The sequence below is a fragment of the Vulpes lagopus genome, chromosome 2 (assembly GCF_018345385.1).
Source record: "Vulpes lagopus strain Blue_001 chromosome 2, ASM1834538v1, whole genome shotgun sequence".
Taxonomy (NCBI): domain Eukaryota; kingdom Metazoa; phylum Chordata; class Mammalia; order Carnivora; family Canidae; genus Vulpes; species Vulpes lagopus.
The window spans coordinates 150936492-150959331 of record NC_054825.1 but is presented as its reverse complement, the minus strand read 5'-3'; the positions used below and the strand labels follow the sequence as shown (position 1 = coordinate 150959331).

The 22840-nt window shown below is 44.0% G+C and overlaps 1 protein-coding gene across 2 annotated transcripts in view; it reads left to right on the top strand.

The window, feature by feature from the left end:
- Positions 1-7735: 7735 nt before the first annotated feature.
- ERMP1 (endoplasmic reticulum metallopeptidase 1) overlaps positions 7736-22840 on the top strand; it is a 42556-nt gene continuing 27451 nt past the window's right edge. The window contains exons 1-4 of one of the 2 annotated variants that reach the window (XM_041745437.1): positions 7736-8130; positions 9672-9973; positions 14283-14410; positions 15041-15146. In XM_041745437.1, the coding sequence (XP_041601371.1) occupies positions 7790-8130; positions 9672-9973; positions 14283-14410; positions 15041-15146 (877 nt within the window). In that variant the 5' untranslated portion in view covers positions 7736-7789. The remainder of the gene's footprint in view (positions 8131-9671; positions 9974-14282; positions 14411-15040; positions 15147-22840) is intronic. The other variant, XM_041745435.1, reaches the window with a different exon arrangement.

The window sequence follows — 22840 nt, the reverse complement described above, 5'->3', positions numbered from 1 at the left end:
CTGCCTGTGGAGAATTCTTTTTAAATTCTACTTACTGTAGTCATGTAAGTCATGTAATTATTCATGTGAATAATTTATAGTGAATAACATTTTATTTTCAATATTTTATTTATTTGAGAGAGAAAGAGAGAGGGACGCAGAGAGAGAGAGCAAGCACAACAAGCAGGGGGAGAGGCAGAGAGAGGAGCAAGCTCCCCACTGAGCAGGGACCCCTCCGCCCCCCATGGGACTCAATCCCAGATCATATCAAATCATGACCTGAGCCAAAGGCAGATGCTCAACTACGGAGCCACCCGGGTGCCCCTACTGATTAACATTTTAATGTGCTGTTCTTGGGGTGACACTCACATCCTATAGCATTAACCATATCAGAAGTGAATGGTGTCATGGCATTGAGTCCATTCACAGACCAACCAAACCACCAGTTCCATCTGGGTCCGAAACATCTTCATCACCCCAAAAGGCAGCCCCTACCCACACAGTGATCAACCCCATTCTCTCCTCCTCCCTGTCCCTGGCAGTCACCAGTCTTCATTCTGTCTGTGTGGATTTCCCATGGGTGAGCAGGATCAGACACTGTGTGGCCTTTCGGGAATGGCTCCCTTCACTCGGCAGAATGTGTTTGAGGTGTATGCACAGCAGACCCTGTTCAGCTCTTCATTCCTTTCAGTGGCTGATGATCATTACAAAGTTCCCATTATAAAAAATATATATAGAGAGAGTAGCTATTCTTAATCCTTCTGGTTTTTTTGCTCATTGATTGCTTGCATACCAAGGGTGAGCAGAGACTTGAGATGCAAGAGGAAAGCAGGGTTGGTTTTTGTTTTGTTTTGTTTTTCAGCAGAGAAAGTAGGAATACACGTGCAGGGGCATGAATGCACAGGTTTCAAGGGGTAGAGAGAGAACAGAGCAACAGCACACTCTTAGCAAACTGTTGTCCTTTGTATCAAGACAGAAGTCAAGTTTTCGTCAGGCTAGTGTCACACGTGGTCTTTCAAAACTTCACTTTAGGTTGCTAGAAGAGCGTCTGGCCAAGAAGTCACTAATTTCCTTTCAGGCATTTGCAGAGGGGTGTTAGGAGGATTTGGAAACTCAAAGATGCACAGTTGTTATCTCCCCGGCTTCCTACGTCCTGTGGCTGAGGTCTGACCCACAGAACAGGGGCAGCAATTGTCACATCTGGAGCTCTTCCTGGCTCTCAAAACAGCCCTGTTTGCCCTGCTTCTCAGATGGAGAAACTGAGGCATAGCAAGCTTAGTTCATTCATTGGAGTTTGACATGGCAGGTGATAGGGAAGCCCGTGCCGAAGTGGTTTGAAGCAATAGGTGGGTCACAAGACACAGAAGCATGGTGTGTTCCCAAGTCCCCAGGCAATTCTTAGGTTATGTGGTCCTCAGACCACACTTTGATGAGAGATACCTGTCATTCTCATCCAAGATCCTTCATTGTCTCTTTCTCCTTGGGGCATGTTGGGAAAGCCGCAGGTCGCAGAAGCTATTTTTGGCCAGTAAGCACCCGACAAAGGTCACGGGCTTGCAGGCCAAGTGGAACCAGTCCAGGAGAGACACCTGCAGAGGGTTTCAGGGGACTGCGGGAGGAGACAGCCATGTAGAGAGGGTCTCCAGAAGGGATGGGGGCTCAGAGTGTGCAGCCCCAGGGGGGCCGAACCCCCCCAGTACACGCACTCATTAATTTTTTAGTAGCCCCCAAACAACCAGCTTCAGCACAGAGTCAGCTTCGCCCCCAAACTGCTGAGTCACATCTCTGTGCCCTGGCTCACCTCCCCCTGCAGCCCAGGGGGAAACGCAAAGCCCTGGATGTGTACTCCTCACATAAATCCTGGAGACTGTTAAGATTCCTGGTTCTTCTCCTGCAATACTAGGAATGTGCTATGAAGGAGAGAGAAGAAAATTCAAAAGCCAAAGCCATTTGAAAGCACACCCATCTGTTCTCATCCTGTGTCACAGGATAAATGTAAAGAATGATAAGTGAGTGGAAAACCCCCTCAAAAATGCTTTATGGGGGACGCCTGAGTAGCTCTGTGGTTAAGTATCTGCCTGAATTCAGCTCCTGGGGTTCTGGGATCGAGTCCCACATTGGGCTCCCTATAGGGAGCCCGCTTCTCCCTCTGCCTGTGTCTCTGCCTCTCTCTCTCTGTGTCTCTCATGAATAAATAAATAAAATATTTTTTATAAAAAAATGGTTTTATGTGGTTAGCAATTCATTAATTTCCAGATCTTTACCCTAAAGTTTTTAGTCTAGAAATGTACTTGAAGAGCACAGGCCAGAAATGGGGTTTTGACACTGAGTTCCTGTTGGATCACGTCCATGCTGGAATCAGTTCATTAACTCCCTTGGGAAGGGTGACAATGCAGCAGATTCCAGGTGTCTCCCCAGGCCTAGGGCTCAGGGGCCTGAGCACATTCTGAGGTTCTTACAGCGAACACTAAGCCCAGGCTAGACAAGATGGCAGAGACACAAATGCTTAAAAAAGAAAAATACCACTCCTAGGTCACTGCTGTTCATTGCTTTGATGTGTTTTCTTCCACACATTTAATATCCATTCAATATATTCTTTATTCAATTTAGTATTGTATATTTTTCTCTTAATATGTATAAGATGAACATTTCCCCCACATTGTTGAATAGACTTTGGTGACATTGTATCTAATGCTACATGACGTCCAGCACTCTGGATGCACTATAATGTATTTGAACTTTCCTTTTATTTTTTTTATGATGAAGTAGTTTCCACATATTTGATTTTTATAGATAGGTGTTCTTCTACGATCTTATAAAATTACATCTTCAGTAGATTCCTACCTCTGAAAATACTGCATCTGAGGTTGTGATTTTTTTAAGATTATTTATGTATTTTTATTTGACAGAGGGAGAGTAAGAGGGAGAAGCAGACTCCCCACTCAGCAGGGAGCCCAGTGTGGGGGCTCTATCCCAGGACCCTGGGATGGATCGTGACCTGAGCTGAAGGCAGATGCTTAACTGACTGAGGCACCCAGGTGCCCTCAAAGTTGTGAATTCTTTTAAGGCTCCTGGCTCATCTTGCCGAGTTATTTTCTAGAAGGGTATTCCAGTATGTATCCCACCTGCATCATATAAAAGTGCTCATCTATTAACCTTTATGTGAGCAATGCATGTTATAATTAAAACTGAGACAAAAAGCCTTTGCAACGTGGTGAGTGGAAATGGTCCACATTTTTACGTGTTCTTTTGATACAAAGGATGAATGGTTTACCTATTTTTCTATTGAGGCATTGGCATTTTTCTTACTGATTTTAATATATATGATTAAATAGATCTATTAAATTATAGTAAATTATAAATATATAATAGCATTTTATATTTATACATTATCAAGACAGAATGAGAGTAAAAGTATATTAGTCCGTTGTTTTTAGAATTTGTTGAAAATAATGTTTCAGGTTTATCATTTGACTTTTCATGTTTTTGGTGATTTTTTTAAAAATATTTTATTTATTTGAGAGAGGGAGAGAGCATGAGCAGGGGTGAAGTGTAGAGGAAGAAAGAGAAGCAGACTCCCCACTGAGCAGGGTGCCTGACTCTGGGCTCTGAGATCATGACCTGAGCCAAAGGCAGAGACTTAACCCACAGAGCCACCCAGATCCCCAGTGATTGTTTTTAATATAAAGTTAAGAGGGATTTTTCCCTCAATGATTTCTTCTACTTTTTTTTTTAATTTTTTTTTAATTTTATTTATTTATGATAGGCACACAGTGAGAGAGAGAGAAGCAGAGACATAGGCAGAGGGAGAAGCAGGCTCCATGCACCGGGAGCCCGACGTGGGATTCGATCCCGGATCTCCAGGATCGCGCCCCGGGCCAAAGGCAGGCGCCAAACCGCTGCGCCACCCAGGGATCCCTACTTTTTTTTTTTTTTTGGTTAGAGTCCTTGTCCATTTGAAGTCTTAATTATCTAATTATGTTTACCTTCTTTCTTTTTTTTTTTTTTTAAAGATCTATTTATTTATTTATTTGAGAGGGAGGTGGAAGGGCAGTGGGAGAGAGAGAGGACCCCAAGATCACGACGTGGGTAGAAACCAAGAGTCAGATGCTAAACCAACTGAGCCACCCAGGTGCCCCTACCTTATTTCCTACCAGTTAAAAAATTTATGTTTAATTCCTAATTCTACTTTATTTTTCTTTTTGGGTGTGTGATATGGTATGAGATTCTGATTTGATTTTTCTCCCCTCCAAAAGCTCCGGTTTTCTCAGCCCATTTGTCTTTTTGTAGCTGATCTGGATTCTCTTCTCACCTCTTGGCCCGGGACCTCCCCTGATTTTACTGTCACTGTAGCTTCTGCCAGCCTCATTTCACCAGGTGCTCTAGGAGCGCCTTTTCCAAAGAAGGAGGCACGTTGGCTCCAGGGTGAGCTCAGTGGAAGGTAGGACTGGCATTTCCCCTGAATCCTGACAGCCTGTGTGCCCTTTCACTCAACTTGGTCAGCTTACTAGAAAATCCTGAGAGCTGGCAAAACGGAGGGAACTTGGGACATCTCTGTGCCTGTAGGTTGGTCAGGCTCTCCCTTTGTCAACTGTCTGCCAAGCGGGATAAGGTGAGTCAACCCCAGTCATCAGTAGGTCACCAGACGGAGCTGCTGTCTCATTCTCAGAGCCTTGCGTGTCTCATTCCGCCCCCACCCAGGACTTGATAGTTGGGAACTAGGGTATGTGTGGTCTGCTACCCACACACACAAACATACAGATCAATGGCTTCAAACACTTCAAAGGCTGGACGTTAGCCAAGTCTCTTGTTAGCCTTGTGATCCAGGTGTGGTCAGGGTGCTGCTCTGCCTGGCACCAAGGCTTTGAGCAATATTACAACACAAAACTCAGCACACGGCCCTTCGCGGCTCAAAACCACCCCAGAGTCCTTGCTGTCACTCAGGAGGCCCTGCCCAGGCCCAGCCTACTTCTCTGACTTTCCCTCCATCACCACCCTTCTTGGTCAGTCGGCTTGAGCCACAAGCCCTACTCAGCATTGCTCCTGAATACCCCCTATGCATTTCCCTCCGCCTGGAACATTCTCTCCTCAGGCTCTTATGGCCCCATCCCTCGCTTCATTCACGTTACCTCACTTGTCATCTCAGATCTTCCTTGATCACCCAACTGAAAAAAAGAAGAGCCTCAGTCACTCTCAATTCTCGCTTTATTTTTCTTTATAGCACTTTACGTGACATTTTCTTCACCCACAGATACACACCCTCTTGTTCATTGTCTCTCTCAACTAGAATGTAAGCTCTGCGAAGGCAGAAACATAGATTTATTCTTCTGTATGTTTCCTCACTTTGGCCAGTATCTGAAAGAGTAGATATCTGACAATTGGTACATTAAAAATATTCAAATGTGAATACCATAGTTTACACAAGTCTAGAGAAAAGCTGTCATCAAGGACCCAGCTAAAATAATGTGCACCACCTTGGGCCCTGTGATGATCACCATAGGAAAATGCCCTTTAGTCCAATCTGCAAAAGATTGTATAAGAAGGAGCATTCCAGAAAATATTACTTAATGAGACCTATGTGTAAAGATCATCCTATGTATTAGCTGATTAATCCTTACTAAAGCCCTTTAAGGCAGACATTATCTCCATTATCACAGATAAGGATCCCGAGACTGTCACCTGCATAATGACATACTCATCGAAAGGTACACAATTTGAGGATCTCAGATCTGACTCCAACAGCCTGGCTCTTTTCTGCTCTGGTTCACTGCCTTACACAGCATATCATAGGAGAATGCTTAACACACATCATCCATTCAGAGAAGAATGCCCAAATGATTCAACTACTAACACAGCTCCGGAGGTGTACACCTCACCCCTGGGTTTTCTGATACCCACCCAGCCCAGAAAGTGACAGCATAAAATAAGTAAAGCTTAAAAGATCAGGGGACATGTGTGCCCTTCCTCTAAGAATGAGTGAGCTCCACATATTGTTACACTACAGTGGACAGAGTTGTTTCTGACGTCTTAGCTTCCAAAGATGGTAGAGGTACTTGAGTTTTTGGAAAGAGAGTAGCAAGAAATCTGGTTCTTACAAAAGACAATATATATTCATTTGCTCGTTCAATAAATACGTATTGAGTGACAACCATGCGCTAGGCACAGAGATAAACATCGGGAACATAGTGATGAATAAACAAGATAGGCATTGTTCTTGGTCTCCCGGACGTCGTCGGCTAAAAAGAATCGTTAAAATTATGTTGCTGCCATAAAATTTCATTTTATGACTCAGTCAAGGAATATTTATTGATGAGCACCCGGGTGGCTCAGCGGTTGATCGTCTGCCTTTGGCTCAGGTCATGGTCCTGGGGTCTTGGGATTGAGCCCTGCATCAGGATCCCCACAGGGAGCCTGCCTTTCCCTCTGCCTCCCTCTCTGTCTCTCATGAATAAATACAGAAAATCTTTTTTAAGAGAAAATTTATTAACTGCTTATGTGTGGTGCTTTGTGTTAGGAGATGGAATGAAATGGTGAGTGAAGCCAGACATGATTCCTGTCTTTGTGGAGCTTACAGTCTTCATGAGAAAGATGTAAAATAGGGGCACCTGGGTGGGTCAGTGGTTGAGCATGTGCATTTGGCTCAGGTCGTGATCCTGGGGTCCCGGGATCCAGTCCCGCCTCGGGCTCCCAGCAGGGAACTTCTCCCTCTGCCTCTCTCTGTCTCTCATGAATAAATAAAATCTTAATAAAGATCTTAAATGATAATGTGCACACCACGGTGCTGTGAGATCCTACAAATTAGGGAAAGTGGCTTCCTTAGATTAGGAGAGTTCTGCTTGAGCAAGTGCCCCTGGAGCTGAGATCTGGAGGAGGAGGAGAAGGTAGCTAGGCATGAGGGGAGGGAGGAAGGATCCCAGGAGCCTGAACAGCACGTGCGAGGACCGCGTTGTAAAGGGAAGGACGGAGGAAGAGGACGGCGTGTCGGGAGAGCTGAGGATAAGCGGTGCCCTGGTTTCGGGTGGGCCTGAGCGCGGCCGGGAGCATCCCCCCAGGGCGTCGGGCAGGTGCACCTGCCCAGCTGGCCTGGGTCCCCGGTGCTGGAGACGCACAGCTTCGAGGCCGAGAGGCTCAGCGCATCAGCAGGCAGGGGGGAAACCAGACGATCTCTGGCATCCGGGTGGCGCGGAGGGAGGGACGGCTTTCCTGAACCTTCCTTTGCAGAGTGCCACCCTGAGAGTGGCCCGGCTTGGGAGCCCGCTGGGCTGGGCTGCAGCTCCCCCCCCACCCGCCCGGGAGCCGTCTAGCGCCTCGGCTCTTCGGGGGTAATGAGCTGGAGCAGGAAGGCACGGGGCACAGCGCGTGGCTCGGGGCAGGTGTTAGCTAAGTGGGGGCCGCTGCTGCGCTTCGCGCGTCACGTGGAGACGAGGGCAGCGGGTGGCCGCACGCGGTTGGGCCGCGGGGCTGGGGTGGGGCAGGCCGGGCCTCCTCTGCGCAGCCCCCTCGTCCTCACTGTAAGAGCGAGGAGCCTCCTTTCGCTGCTCTGTCGCCCCTCACGAAAGGCGACCTGCCGCTGCGGCCCGTGCGCTCGTCTCGCCGCCCTGGCGGGGCTCGGCAGGTATCTGGCGCGCGGGGAGGCCCCGCGGCACGCCCACCTCGGCCGGCGCGGCCGCGACGCGGGGCGGCGGCGGCGGGACGGGCCAATCAGCACAAGTTTGGCCCTCTGCAGTTTCCGTCCGCTCTCTAGGAGGCGCTGCGGCGGCCGCTCGCGGGGCCGTGTCCGGCGGCGGGGCCGGCGGCTGAGGTGGTGGCCATGGAGCGGGGGTCGGAGTCGGCGGCGGCCGTGAGGCGGCACCGCGTGGGAGCGGAGCGCCGGGACGACGCGCAGCCGGCGAGGGAGGCCCCGGCGCGGGAGCCCCCGCGGGACACGTGCGGCGGCGGCGGCGCGAGGACCCGGAAGCGGAGCGCGGGGGGCGGCGGCGGCGGCGGCGGCGGCGGCGGCGGCGCGGGGACCGGGCTGCCCGAGGCGCGCGCCGCGCTGGGGCTGGCGCTCTACCTGCTCGCGCTGCGGGCGCTCGTGCAGCTGTCGCTGCAGCAGCTCGTGCTGCGCGGGGCCACCGGGCGCCCCGGGGAGTTCGACGCCCGCCAAGCCAGGTAGCCGCCGCCGCCGGCCGGCCCGCGCGCCCCTGAGCGGCCAAGGCCCCGGCCCGGGGCGCCCCACCTGCATGCGCCCACCTGGCCGCCCCGCGGGACCGCCCGGGCTCGCCGGCGCCGCGCGGACGCACGTGGAGGGGGCGGGGGGCCCGGAGCCCGGGGTTTACGGGGGTTTACGGGGCGCGTGGAGCGGGCGGGGGAGGGGCAGGGGCAGGGGCGCGGGCTGGGCTTGCTGGTCCGCCGCGGTGCTGCCCGCTTGCACGTGGGGGCCGGGCAGTCGTGCCCCCCTCCTCTGGAGCAACTTCCACCTTCTGTCGGCCCTCCTGCTTTGCACAGGAGACGGGGAGACACGCTTGTGTACCGAGGCCGCTTTGTAGATTCGGGGTGGGGGTGGAGGTGGGGGGGGAGGTGATCACAGGGGCGGCGCAATGCAGAGCCCTTCACCTCGTGAGGGTCACAGTCCTCGCCCTGCAAGGCTTTGAGGCACTTCTGAAAGAATGCGCATTCAGAATTTTACAATTTCAGGAGGTTCTCGGATTCCCGGAGCTTGTCCTTGGGGCCCTGGTGTGTAAGATTTGGTTGTTTCTTTCTAAAGTGGAAGAGGAAGGGACCTTTGAGCGTGCTAGCAAAGCTCTGTCAAAGCGCCTAAAATCATAAACTTAGCAGAGTTTTCAACAGCCGCTGTGTTTTAAAAGCTTCCGACTACAAAGTGCTGGAAGCTTATTTTCTTAAGGGCTTTCTGGAACACACCTCTCCCCCACTCCCCCTTTTTTTTTTTTTCTTTCTTTTTTTTTTTTTTTGCCCACTTGGAATGCAGTGAAAAGACAACACATTTTTGTTGTTTGTTTGCTTTAGGGGTAGGGTTGGCTTTGGCTCAAATTGAAGTTACTAGGCCCAGTGTGCAGGGAGAGGGCTGAGTCCATTCTCAACAATGGAAAGGGTTTTTTGTTTTGTTTTGCTAATTCTATCTCTGGACTAAATTGTCTTTGCTCATTGGCTTCTGCTGCTTAGAATCAGTAACCTTGAGGCACCTGTGCAGCTTAGTGGTTGAGCGTCTGCTCAGGATCAGGTGGTGATCCCCGGGTCCTGGGATCGAGTTCTGCCTCCGGCTCCCCGCAGGAGCCTGGTTCCACCTCTGTCTCTGCCTCTCTCTTGTGTGTGTCTCATGAATAAATGGGATAAAAATCTATATTAAAAAAAAATCAGTAACCTTCAATAGTTGGATTGGGTCTGGCCAGCCTTCAGCAGTCACGTGTTTAGAATAGAATCCTTGGTCGTTGTATTGCTTTGATTGGGGGATATGAAGAACTTGAGAGTGGTGGGTGGGTGGAGAAAACTGAAGGAACTCATGGGAGACAAAATGATGGGACCTGACAAGTGATTTTCATAGGGTACCTGAAATAAAGTCGGCCTTTTTTTCATGTGAGAAGTCAAAGAACTGGTTTTCACAGGGGCATGGGAAACACAGGAAAAGTCCTGGGTTAAGTGCTCATTCTAAGCCTCATGCTCCTTGTCACTTTTATTCTTTTGGTTGCTTCCAGGGATTATCTTGAACACATAACATCCATTGGCCCGAGGACCACAGGAAGTCCAGAAAATGAAATTGTGACGGTCCGTTACCTCTTGGAACAGATTAAACTGATTGAAGTTCAGAGCAACAGCCTTCACAAGATTTCAGTAGACGTGCAACGGCCTACCGGCTCCTTTAGCATTGACTTCTTGGGAGGTTTCACAAGTTACTATGACAACATCACCAATGTCGTGGTGAAGCTGGAGCCCAGGGATGGGGCCCAGCACGCTGTCCTGGCCAACTGTCATTTTGACTCTGTGGCAAACTCACCAGGTACGGACCTGACTTTCAGTCCTGTGGAGTTATACCTCAATAAGCCCAGATAGCTTAATAACTCCAAGCTGCTTGGGCAGTTGTTCAAGATCATTCGAATAGTATCATTGAGTTTGAGATCCAAACCCCTCACTATTCTCTCAAGTGCTTGCGTGCTTTATTTTTGTGAACGTCAGAGCCAGCAGCCCAGTGACAGGACTTGGAGTATTTCTGGGAGATCGTGGTTGCTTTATCAGCGTTGCCAGTCACGTGTCCCCAAACCTGGGGTTGGGTTCCATCACGTGAATGTTCACTTAGCTTAGGTGTTGTATGAGGGTTGGGGATTTGGGATGAAGGGACAGTTTTTTGCCTTCAAGGGATGCAGGGATTGGAGGGCAGCCCTCCTACCAGTGTTTGTCGGTCTGTCAGGGAAGAGTTTTGGTTTACTGGGAATGCCATACGCTGAGAATATCTTATTAATCCATTAATCTTGCTGTGGAAATACTTCAACAAGATAAAACATTTGATGTTTAGGATGGTGCCTGACACAGTGAATACTTGTAGAAGGAATGAGAATTCCCTAACGTGGACTTACATTTTTAAAAATAAGATTCATGAAAGAGATGTTTTCCATAGTTAGATTTTTAAATAGGGACGAATAGAAAACAACATTTTATAGTGGAATCATAGCATTTTAGAGATGGAGTTGCTGAGGTGGCATCTGTTCACCCCTATCTTTTGTCACAGGAGTAAACTTAGCTGATCAGAGAGACAAAGGTGTCACCAGATGCTGGGGTTCCTGGCCGGGCAGTTCTTTGAGCTGCATTTCAAAGGAAAGATATTATTAGTTTGTAGTTCATGTTCTTTTTGGCAAACTACGTAAACTCTTCTTTGCTCAGTTTCTGATCTGTAAAAACGAGGTAGTACTCTTGGGCATGAAAAACTTTTTTTTTTTTTTTTTGGCTGTTGGACTAATATTTCTGGAGTGCTTGAACTTATAGCAGGTTCATATGAATATCTAGAATTATACAAAAGAGAAAAAAGTTTAATAAAATGATTCATATCAGGATATCTTTAATCAAAAAGCTTGGTAATTGCAAGCATTTTGGTAATTGCAAGCATTTTGCAACCTGCTTTTTCAAGTATCCGTGTACAAACATCTGTTTTATAAAGTCAGAAATACCTTTGTGTGTGCTTAGGGAAACCAGTCTTTTATGCCTGTTTCAAAGCTGTAGAGTAAATGTCCCCCTATGCCCATTATTATAATGCTTAAATTCTTGGATGGGATAGATTAACACCATGGTTCTTTAAGAGCATTATAGAAGAAAGATGTGTATGCAAGTATCAGAAACATAGTGCCAGATGTTAGAAATCACATACACAGAGTCCAGGAAGGAAAGGATGACGATTTTGTGGGTTGTTGGAACCCATTTTTAATTAAGATTTCATAAGAATACCTAGCCAATGATTTCAAGGAAATTTCTGTCAATTATACATCGTTAAAAATAGTTGAAAATAAATAAAAATAGCTGAAAAAACACGGTCACTAAATAGACTATCACCTATGTCTTTTTAGTGGATGAACTAAATGAGACATGGAGATATTTTTAGTTTTGAGTTCTTCTCAGCAGTGTATCTTGAACTTTAGGAACTGATAACACTTTGGAATAATACTATCCACAGAAAGGCCTGAAGTGTCTTCTTGGGTATGCTGCATGGCTTCAGGTTGTTGGTAGAAGAGACCGTGAGTTATCTCAGTGGTGGTTTCAATTTCAGGGTTAATTCTGACTGGAAAGTGATGTCGGTTTACCACCCGCCCTTAGAGATGCTGTCCTCTCACTTCCCAACCCTTTTGGAAAGGTATTTATCCTGAGGCCCCAGGATGGCTCAACTCAGTTTGGCATCTGACTTTTGATTCGGCTCAGGTCATGATCTCAGGGTCATGAGATGGAGCCCCTTGTCAAGCTCAGCCCTGGGCATTGGAATTGGAGCCCGCTTGGGATTCTCCCTCTCCCTCTCTCTCTCCCCACCTCTCTCTCAAAAACAAAACAAAACAAAAAACGGTATTTAATGCTTCACTAGTCCTGTTTTCAGATGCCAGAGCCATTAAAATAAAGGAACATAAATAGAAATATTAACCTTTTAATCAGCCTCAGATATATTTCTTTCACTTTTCCTTTCTCTCACTTTGAACAAATACTTTATTGTTTGCTCTTGATGTTTAAGGTAGCTCAGAGTCTCAAAAGTTAAAAAAAACAGTCATTTCCTTTGGTTGCCAGAAGGTGTGCCTTTTTACTGATGGTTATGTAGAGGTTCTGCTTGATAGTAATTAGATAATGACTTTTTTCACTTTGATTAAAATCTAGTGATAACACCAAGACAAGGATAGCTAATAAATAGTTTCTTCTTGAGTAGGAAGGGGGCTCTGGAATTAGCAGTGCCCAAAACAAGCATTTTAGTTGGTTGCAGAGTCTTTCTTTAATTTGTAAAGAGAAGGAACAATTAAAAAAAACAATGAAAAAAAAAAAAAAAAAAAGAGAAGGAACAATTAACGCTGGACATGGACCACGCTGTCTTGTAATCCTCCTAACACACCTGTGAGGTAACTCTCATGGGCTTTGTCTTCCAGACCAGAAGTCGTAGGGCACATAACAGCTGGAATTTACTTGCAGGTCTTTCTTGCTCTGAATCCCACACTGAATTCTGTAGCACCCTGCGTTCCAGCGCGTAAGCCCAGAGATGCTGTTGCCTGGGTTATTACTACACCTTAGCTGCTTTACTTACACTTGAAACTTTTTAGTATGGAAGATTTCAGATTGTACAAAAGCAGAATTATTCACCTAACTTCTAAAGTCCGATCTTGTTCCCACATCTCACACACGGCCCCCCACCCGGTTATTTTGAATCCAGTCTCAGCCATACTTATTTCTCCATATTTTGGGTCTATATCATGGAAAGATAAGGATTCTCTCTGGGCACACTTATAACACCATAAATTCCCTCATCTAAAAAACTTAATAGGAATTCTTTAATATCATCAAATGTCTAGTTAGTTCCTTTATCTTTTATGGTGCTTTTAAGAAATCAAGGTATTAAAGTCCTCTTTATAATCAATCACCTTTAATAAATATATGAACCTTCTGAATCAAGAAGTGAAGTCATTTGATGAGCGCCTCTGCTTTCTCACTGCTGGGAACAGGGATGCTGTTTAGGTCATCAGTCTCCGTTCTTGTGTTGTCTTAGATTTGATATTGTTTTTGTTTTTGTTTTTTAAGATTTTATTTATTTATGAGAGACACACAGAGACATAGGCAGAGGGAGAAGCAGGCCCCATGCAGGGAGCCCAATGTGGGACTTGATCCCGGGACTGAGGGATCACAACCTGAGCCAAAAGCAGATGCTCAACTGCTGAGCCATCCAGGCATCCCTGATGTTGTCTTTGACTTGTTCATTACATGACCCCTTTCATCACATAATCTTTAAAAAAAAAATGCTGCACCACCGAGACAGTCCCCTCTGTAAATGTGGAGTGATGTGCAGCTTTATGATTCTGGTAGGACAAGAAGTAGGAAAGGCTCAGTGGCAGTGGGAGATGATGTAGGAAGCTAGAACACCAAAAATGAGAATATTACAAAAGATGTGGAATGAGGAGAGAGAATGGAGCAGATTGCCTGGAATTGATGAGAATGCCACTTTTCAGTATTAATTGAGGTCCACCTAGTTGCTGATTGAACAGACGTGTGAGTTGAGTGACTGCTCATGACTAGGCACAGTGCTACAGAAGTCTGAAGGGGAGCCAGACAGGGGAGCCAGACGAGGATCCCAGCCTTCATGGAGTGAGACATCACTGGTGGCTGCCCTTGTCAGCTGATGGTGACAGAGCTATGCTTCTGGTCCTGGAGCCACAGGGCTGCTTTTTTTGCTTTTTTTTTTTTTTTTTAAAGTAGGCTCCATGCCCAGCGTGGAACCCAACACAAGGCTTAAACTCTGAGATGGACGCCTGAGCTGAGAGCAATAGTCAGACTTAACCAACTGATACGAAAACCCCCTTCCTAGCCATGACAGTTCATCCTGTAAAAAATTTTTTTCCCCAAGATTTTATTCATTTATTTGAGAAGAAAGAATAGGCATGAGCAGTGGGGAGAGGCAGAGGGAGAGAGAGAAGCAGACTCCCCGCTGAGCAGGGAGTCCAACGTGGGGCTCTATCCCAGAACCCTGAGATCAAGACCTGAGCCGAAGGTAGACACTTTACTGACTGAGCCACCCAGGGGCCCCTTCATTCTGTAAAAATTTTAAGATCTGAGGACCAAACTCTCTTTCTGATTTAAAGGTGCCAGTGATGATGCCGTTAGCTGCTCAGTGATGCTGGAAGTTCTTCGTGTCTTGTCAACGTCTTCAGATGCCTTACATCATGCTGTCATATTTCTCTTTAATGGTGCTGAGGAAAATGTCCTACAAGTGAGATTTTGCTCTTTTTAAATACTAGATTTATGTAGTGAGAACAGTAATAATAGCTAATGCTTAAGCGTTTTGATTATTCATTTGCAGTATCCTAAAACAATAATATTGTATCTGGCAGTACTTCAAAACTTCCACAACCTCTGTGTACCCATGTTCAGTATTTGAAAACTCAGAACAGACCATCTTGTCAGTATTTGATTCATAAAAGGGCATTGTGATAGCATAACTAACCATCTCGGGTTTTCTGGGACACTGGAGTTGCAGAGATGTTTTGCAGCAGGCACACAGCATGAATACCCGAGCACGAGGATTGTCCTTTCTCCTCTGTTCCGTTGGCTTGGCCTCACACTTACTGAGGATATTGTTTGGCAGCACTCATGGAAATCAGGCTGCCTTCTGTGATGGTGACTTTCCACTCAGCAAACCACACACAGCCATTATGCGTAGAGAAACAGATAGATGTCTTTAGACATTCCCTTTGAAAATTACCTTTGAAAATGATAATTTTTCTATTTCTATTTTTCTATGTCTTATCAACAGACATTCTGTCTTTAAAATAAGCAAAATAAAGGCTTTGATCATTTAAGAGGGTTTAACCTATATTTGTTTTACTTCCTTCTTACCCAGGCCAGTCATGGTTTCATAACTCAGCACCCCTGGGCCAGCTTGATTCGTGCATTTATTAACTTGGAGGCAGCGGGTGTGGGAGGGAAAGAACTTGTGTTCCAAACAGGTATGTGAAGTTGTATTTTACATTTCAGTGCAGTTGCATTGTATACTTTAATGCCATTCTTATTTTTATAAAATTGGAAGCTTTTCAGACTTAAGCAGTCTCTGATGAAACAAACATTCCTTGTAAAGTATGTGATAGTTTTGCTTTGTCATCGTTGGGGTTTTTAACACGATAATATTAACAGCACCTAATACTTGCGTAGTGCTTACTATGGGCTAAGTGTTGTTCAAAGCGTTGATCATATATTAAGTCACTGAGTCCTCAGAGCAACCTGAGGAGTGACCACCATTTTGCACATGAGAAAACCGAGCCAGGAGATGTTTCAACATCCGTAAGTTTTCACAGTTGGTAAAAGTTGCAGTGGGATGGACCCTGGGTGGTACAGGCTTGCAGCCCATGTTCGTAACCACTAACCCAATTGTCATATAAGTGGTGGACTTTGTTTTATCATTTACAGGTGATTATGATGTAAATAATATTAAATGACAACCATGTAATGAATTAAAATGAGAAAATACGTCTGTGGTTAAAGGGCTTTAAAATGATCCCCGAGCTGAGTGTCACGGAATTCAGTAATACTTCATCAACCAGGGAAATATTTTTTTATTTTATGAGTAAGCTTTCCTAAGGATGACAAGTTGATAGGTTTTAGGGATAGCACCCATTAAGTTAGTAAGGATCATTTGTCATGTTTCTTAACAGAATTTGCAGTTCTGGGCTTCTTAAATTCTGCTGTGGGAAGTTCCACACCATTTTCCCTGGTGTGTTAGAAATTTGGATAGTGCATTTTAGCCAGACACACAGCATTCAGTAGAAGTTCTGTAATGGGGGTGCTGGAGATGGGCCAGGAGAAGTGAGTAAGCTGATAGAGGAGCTCTCTAGTGCCCTTTACATACCCAGTATCAGTTAAGATGTGCTCAGTGCTAATTATGTCTGTATATCACCTAAATGGTGCTGTGTTTTAATATTCTCCATCCAACTTATTTTAGACATTTACCCTTCAAAATGGCCATATGTTTTACATCAGCTAACCTCTGAGAATCTCAAGGTCGTGAGATGAGAATGTGCTCCTTTCTAACTCTCAGATGTTTCTGTTTGCTCTAATGCCTCACCTAACTCAGGAGAAGCTGGTTCTGATATCTGTGGGGCTCAGTAGGGGCCTCGCTATTGTCCGTGGCCCTCCTATTCTTGGGTTCTGTCAGGATAGGAGGGTTACATGATGAACAACCGCAACAAGGAGCAAAAGGAAATTCTGTAAGCAGAGCTTACTGTCGCATCTGTTACTTACGCCGCATCTGTCCTCCAGTGAAAATGTCAGGGCTCCACGTGGGCAGGAGTGTGTCTCTATCTTTTCTCTCCTAGGCCTGTACTCTGTTAAATTCTCAGTTGTTAACACTGACTCCTGCACTCCTAGGACCCAGATCAAAACCGGGCCTAAGGTTTGGACTGTACCTTTCCTGAATTTATTCTGTGCATCTATATTAACACATACATATCCTGTGCATACATATTAATGTATTTTATTCATATGTAGTCCAGAGAGGACTAGTTAGATCTAGATCCAAGTTAATTTCTTCATTTACATTTATTGAGTGCCCACTTTTGCTAGGTGTGACTAACCTACAGTCCATGGTGTTTTTACTAAATATAGATAGTTTTACATAAAAATCATATACTTGCATACATTTTGGATGTAATTGTATTATCTGGAAAGATTTAAACTACAGCAGCGGTCCCTGCTGGCTGGTGAGTGTTACCTGGTGGGTGACATGAGTGGAGGATGGGGCCAAATGGGAAAAGCCAATTTGAACTCTTCATTGCTCCATAATTTAAAACCAGAATGGTCATTACTGCTTTACTTACATTCTTTATAGTTTTCTGTGTTGTTTAAATTTTGGCATTGTATTTGATTAATAGTAAAAGCAAAGACTTGTTACTAATTAGCAATATACAGTTGCCCCTTGAACAGTGGGGGGGTAGAGGTGCTGATCCCCTGAAAATCTGTGTGTAACTCTTGATTCCCCCCAAAACAGATTACTAGTAGTCTGCTGTACACCGGAGCCTTACTGATAACGAATAGTCAATTAACGTATATTGTATGTTGTGTGTGTTGCATGTTGTGTTCTTACAATAGAGTGAGCTAGAGAAAACGTTGTCAGGAAAATCATAGGAGAAAAGACACAGTATTATACATATTTATTACAAAAAATCGCATATGAGTGGACCAGCACAGTTCAAAGTCATGTTGTTCAAGGATAAACTGTATGTACAATTTAAAAAGTTTCACTCATTGGAAAATAAATTCTTCACTCTTCAAAACTGATTTTGTCTGGAGGGACGTCCTGCAGAAGATTTGGAGAGAATATCCACCCTCCCCCCCACTCCCACCCCGAGTTTTTATACCTAGTTCTCCCTTTAGGTTTTGATAGCTGCTGCTGGCAGCTGAGCTGCGGGCCAGGAAGCTTTCCGGGCGTGCTAACATTCTAGCAGCTCTTGGGATCTCCCTTCCACGGGCCACTGCCCACAGAAGCCTGGCTTCTTTGCAGTGATGGCTTTCCCAGGGCAAGGCTAAAGCCTCCAGGATGTGGAGTCCTGCGAGGTTGCCCCGTCCTCAGCTGCTTTGACAGGCACTTGTCCTGTCCTGGAAACGTTTTGGTTAAAACAGTTTGTACTCACTAGTGTCCATTGTCCCTTCAGAGAGAGACTTTCATTCAGGGGGGTTTTAGTGACTGGAATAATCATCACTACCTCGTTCTGGAAAGAGCCAGAGTGCATGAAAGAATGACTTAACTTTATCAGACTAGTGATTTATGTCATGACCCAGTAAGGCTGCTTTAATAAGTTGAAGTGTTGTAAAATCCATTATTTTAAAATTTAATTAGATTAAACCAGTAATAAATGTTCCCTATGAAAAATTCAGGTACTGCCAATCTCAAGTAGAAGCCCAAAAGCAGAGGAGTCACAGAATTGTTTTTTTTTCTCTTGTGAAAAATATCGTGCCCCGTATCCTACCCCAGAGCAAACCAGTTTCACAATTTAGTCTGTATTCTTGAATTTTTTCTATACACACACATTAAAAGAGTAAGTTAATATATCTTAGGAAAATGGGATCCTGTGCCATTAGCTCTTTTATAACGTGCTTGAGATTGCATTCGTTTAAAACTACAGCTCTATTGAGTAAGCCGCATACCTTATAATTCACTCATTTAAAGTAAAACTCAGTGGTTTTTAGATCTCTTCACAAAGTTGAGCAGTCATCACTGCAGTCAACTCTAGAATCTTCTCATTACCCTACAGAGAGGCCCCACACTCACTAGTCTGGCTTTTTTTCAATACATACGATGTTTTCTAAGATTCATCTATGTTGTAACACATGTGAGTACATCCTTCTTTTTATGACTTGAATTATGTTGTCTTGTGTGGATAGCATGCATTTTGTTGATCCATTCGTCAGGTGATGGACATTTGGATTGATTCCACTTTCAGGATATCAGGAATAATGCTGCTGTGAACATTTGTCTGTAATAAGTCTTTGAGTGGACGTATGTTTTCCCTTTTTTTTTGGGTGTATACCTAGGTCAAGTGGGTAAATTTAAGTTTTTAAGAAATGCCAAACTAAGTAGTTAAGCTTCGTTTCAGAAGAAATATAAATTCAGAGAACAGTAAGAATTTTTTAAATATTACTTTAGTTTTTGAATTTTTTAAACTTTAAATTTGCAGAAAGGAAGTAGAATGTAATACCCAGGGCTGATGGAACAGGTAGTGTCCTACACTGTTGGTGGAAGTGCAGATTGATGTTTTGAGGCAGTCTGGCAGTAGAGACCACTTTAAAAAACATGCAGACCCTTCTATCTGACAAGGCCACTTGTAGGAATTTATCCCTTAAAAATAACTGCACATAGATGCATAGATCCAAGTACTGTATAGTCTTCTCGGTTTTTTTATAAGACTAAAAACTTGAGAATGCCTTCTAGGTCCATGCACAGGAGACCAGTTATATTAATGGTGACCTAAACATTTCCCCCCTCTTCCAACCACTGCTCATTTTTCTGTTCCCAGCTATTGCAAAACTCCTCAGGAGTGGAATTCCTTGTCTTACTTGGCTCCCATAGCATCCAGCACAGGCTCCAGCCAGAAGGCAAGTTCAGATCCCAGCTGTAGGATGCACCTATAGCAAGCACCCTTGAACAAGTCACAGATCTGCATGCTTTGGTTCTTCATCTGTAAAAATGGGATAGTGTTTGTATCTACTTCTTAAGATTCATAACCACAGAGTAAAACCCTCAGTTCTATAATTTCTCCTGTAAGAGTTCCTTTTGCTTCGTTCGTGTTACAGGGAGTAGCTCACTCAGGAGCTGACCGACTTGCCCATCCCAGTCTCCTGAGACTTCCTTTTTGTATGAGAACTTGACCTGTAGGTCTGAGGGGGAGGTCAGTGCCAGTTGGGGTGGGGCTGGAGCATCGGCATACAGTAGTCGGATCTCTATGGGGGTTAAAGACCAGGTGGTGAATATTTAAAACCGTCAGTTTCTTTCTTGCTGATGGGTCTTACCTTTTTCACAAGTACTAACATTTTAAGTGTCTTTATTTCCTCTTTCATGAGTTGTGAAAGAAATGCACACAGCTCTGCATGTTCAGCCTGATGAATTTTTGCAAATTGAATATAATCATGTAACCAGAACCCAGATTGAGACTGAGAGTATTGGACTGCACTCCAAGATCCTCCCCTGTAATTCCTGCTATTCTGACCTTTGTCTTGGCAGATTTAATTTTGCTTGTATTTGAACTTTCTGTAATTGACTGGTCCCACACTGTGTTGTCTTTTATGTATGGCTTCTTTTTTTTTTTTATGGCTGCTTTTTTACCTAGTATCAAGTCTGTAAGACTCATCTGTCTTGTGTTTAGCAGACTTCATTCTTTTTTTTTTTTTTTTAATTGCTGAATACTATTCCATTGACAAGAATATCCATTCTACCGGTGATATCAGATTGTAGGTTTTGGCCCTTATGAAGGGTGCTGTTATGAACATTCTCATAAATGGGACTCATGTATGTGATGCACACTTCAAGTAGAATTAGTTATAACGTGCATATGTTCAGCTTTGGGAAATACTTTTGGTAGATAACTGCCATACCTAGAGTTGAAAATCCTAAATAAAGTATTAGCCAACTAAATCCAGCAAAGTGTGTGTGTGTGTGTGTGTGTGTGTGTGTGTGTGTGTATACTATACTGTACTCAGATCTATGCGTCTATGTGCAGTTATTTTACGGGATAAATTCCTACAAGTGGCCTTGTCAGATAGAAGGGTCTGCATGTTTTTTAAAGTGGTCTCTACTGCCAGACTGCCCCAAAACATCAATCTGCACTTCCACCAACAGTGTAGGACACTGCCTGTTCCATCAGCCCTGGGTGTTACATTTTACTTCCTTTCTGCAAATCTAAAGTTTAAAAAAATTCAAAAACTAAAGTAATATTTAAAAAATTCTTACTGTTGGGATCCCTGGGTAGCGCAGCGGTTTAGCGCCTGCCTTTGGCCCAGGGTGCGATCCTGGAGACCCGGGATCGAATCCCACGTCGGGCTCCCAGTGCATGGAGCCTGCTTCTCCCTCTGCCTGTGTCTCTGCCCCTCTCTCTCTCTCTGTGTGACTATCATAAATAAATAAAAATTAAAAAAATTCTTACTGTTCTCTGAATTTATATTTCTTCTGAAATGAAGCTTAACTGCTTAGTTTGGTGGTTTCTTAAAAACTTAAACATAAATTTACTCACTTGACCTAGGTACCCACCCAAAAGAATACATGTGTATGTACACACACACACACACACACACACGAGAACATTTTCCAGCTGAGTTGAGCATATTCCAGGAATACAAGATGTTTCTTTTCCCCGTATCAGCAAAACTATTCAGTATTTATATATATTGCAAGATGATCACCACAGTAAGTCTAGTTGACATCCATCATCAGTTACAAAATATTTTTTCTTGTGATGAGAACTTTTAAGATCTACTCTTTTAGCAACTCTCTAGTATATAGTACAATATTATTAACTGTAGTCACCGTGCTGTACATTGCATCCCGGATCTATCTATTTTTTTACATATATATGGCTTTTTTCAATACGATGTTTTCTAAGGTTCATCTATGTTGGAGCACATAGTGAGTACTTCCTTCTTTTTATGACTTGAATTATATATATATATACATATATATATATATGTATATATGTATATATATATTTAATTATTTTATTTTATTATTATTATTTTTTTTTTTTTTTTTTTTTTTTAGTTTTAAGTAGTCCCTGTACCCAGTGAGGCTGGAACTTGAGTTGCATGCTCCACCCATTGAGCCAGCCAGGCACTCCAAGACTGACTTATTTTTTAACTGCAAGTTTGTATCTTTCAGCCACCTTCACTCATTTCAGTTCCTCCTCCCCTGAGCCCCCACCTTTGGCAGCTCTCAGTCCATTCTCTGTAGCTATGAGTTTTTGTTTTCTTTTGTTTAGATGTAACATATGAGTGAGAACATAATGGTACTTACTTTTCTCTGTATGACTTATTTAGCATAACACCCCCAAGGTCTGTCCATGCAAGATTTCCTTCTTTTATATGGCTAAATAATATTCTATTGTGTGTGTGAATAAGATTCCATGTGTGTGTCTCTGAATAATTATTCCATTGGAACAATATTCCAGTATACCATCAGTGGTATATATACCATTTTTATTCATTCATCCACTGATGAACATTTTCCATATCCTGGCTGTTGTGGCTAATGCTGCAGTGTACATGGGGTACATACTGCTTTTCACAGTGGCTGCTCCAGTCTGCATTCCCCTTTCTCCACATCCTCACCAACACTTATTTCTTTTCTTTTTGGTAAAAGCCATTCTAACAGGTGTGCAGTGATACCTCATTGTGGTTTTGATTTGCATTTCCTGGAGAATGAGTGATGTTGAGCATCTTTTTGTATACCCATTGGCTTATCTGGACATCTTATTTGGAAAAATGTCTATTCAAATCTTCTGCCTTTTTTTTTTTTTTTTTTTGCTATTGAGTTGTAGGAGTCTTTATATACTTTGGATATCAACCCCTTTATAAGATATATGATTTGCAAATACCTTCTCCCATTCTACAGGTTATCTTTTAATTTTGTTGATGGTCTCCTTTGCTGTGAAGAAGCTTTTCAGCTTGACGTTTTCCCACTTGTTTTAACTTTTGTTGCCTTTGTTTTTGTTTTTGGTGTGAAACCCAAAAAAATAATTGCCAAGACTGACGTTGGGAGGTTATTACCACCCATTTTCTTCTTGGTTTTGTATTTTCAAATCTTTAATACATTTGAGTTCATTTTTGTGTGTGATATAAGAGAATGGCCCAATTTCATTCTTTTGCATGTGGCTGTCCAGTTTTCCCAACACCATTTATTGAAGAGATTGTCCTTTCACATTGTATAATTCTTGGCTTCACATAAATTAACTGAACATGTAGGTGTGGGCTTATTTCTGGTCTCTCTATTCTATTCCATTGATGTGAATCTGTTTTTATGCTGGTCCCATACTATTTTGATTACTGTAGCTTTGTAGCATAGCCTGAAATAAAAAAGTGTGGTGTCTCCAGCTTTGGTCTTTCTCAAGATTGCTTTGGCTATATGTGTTTTTTTGTTTGTTTTTGTTTTGGTTTTGGTGCTTCC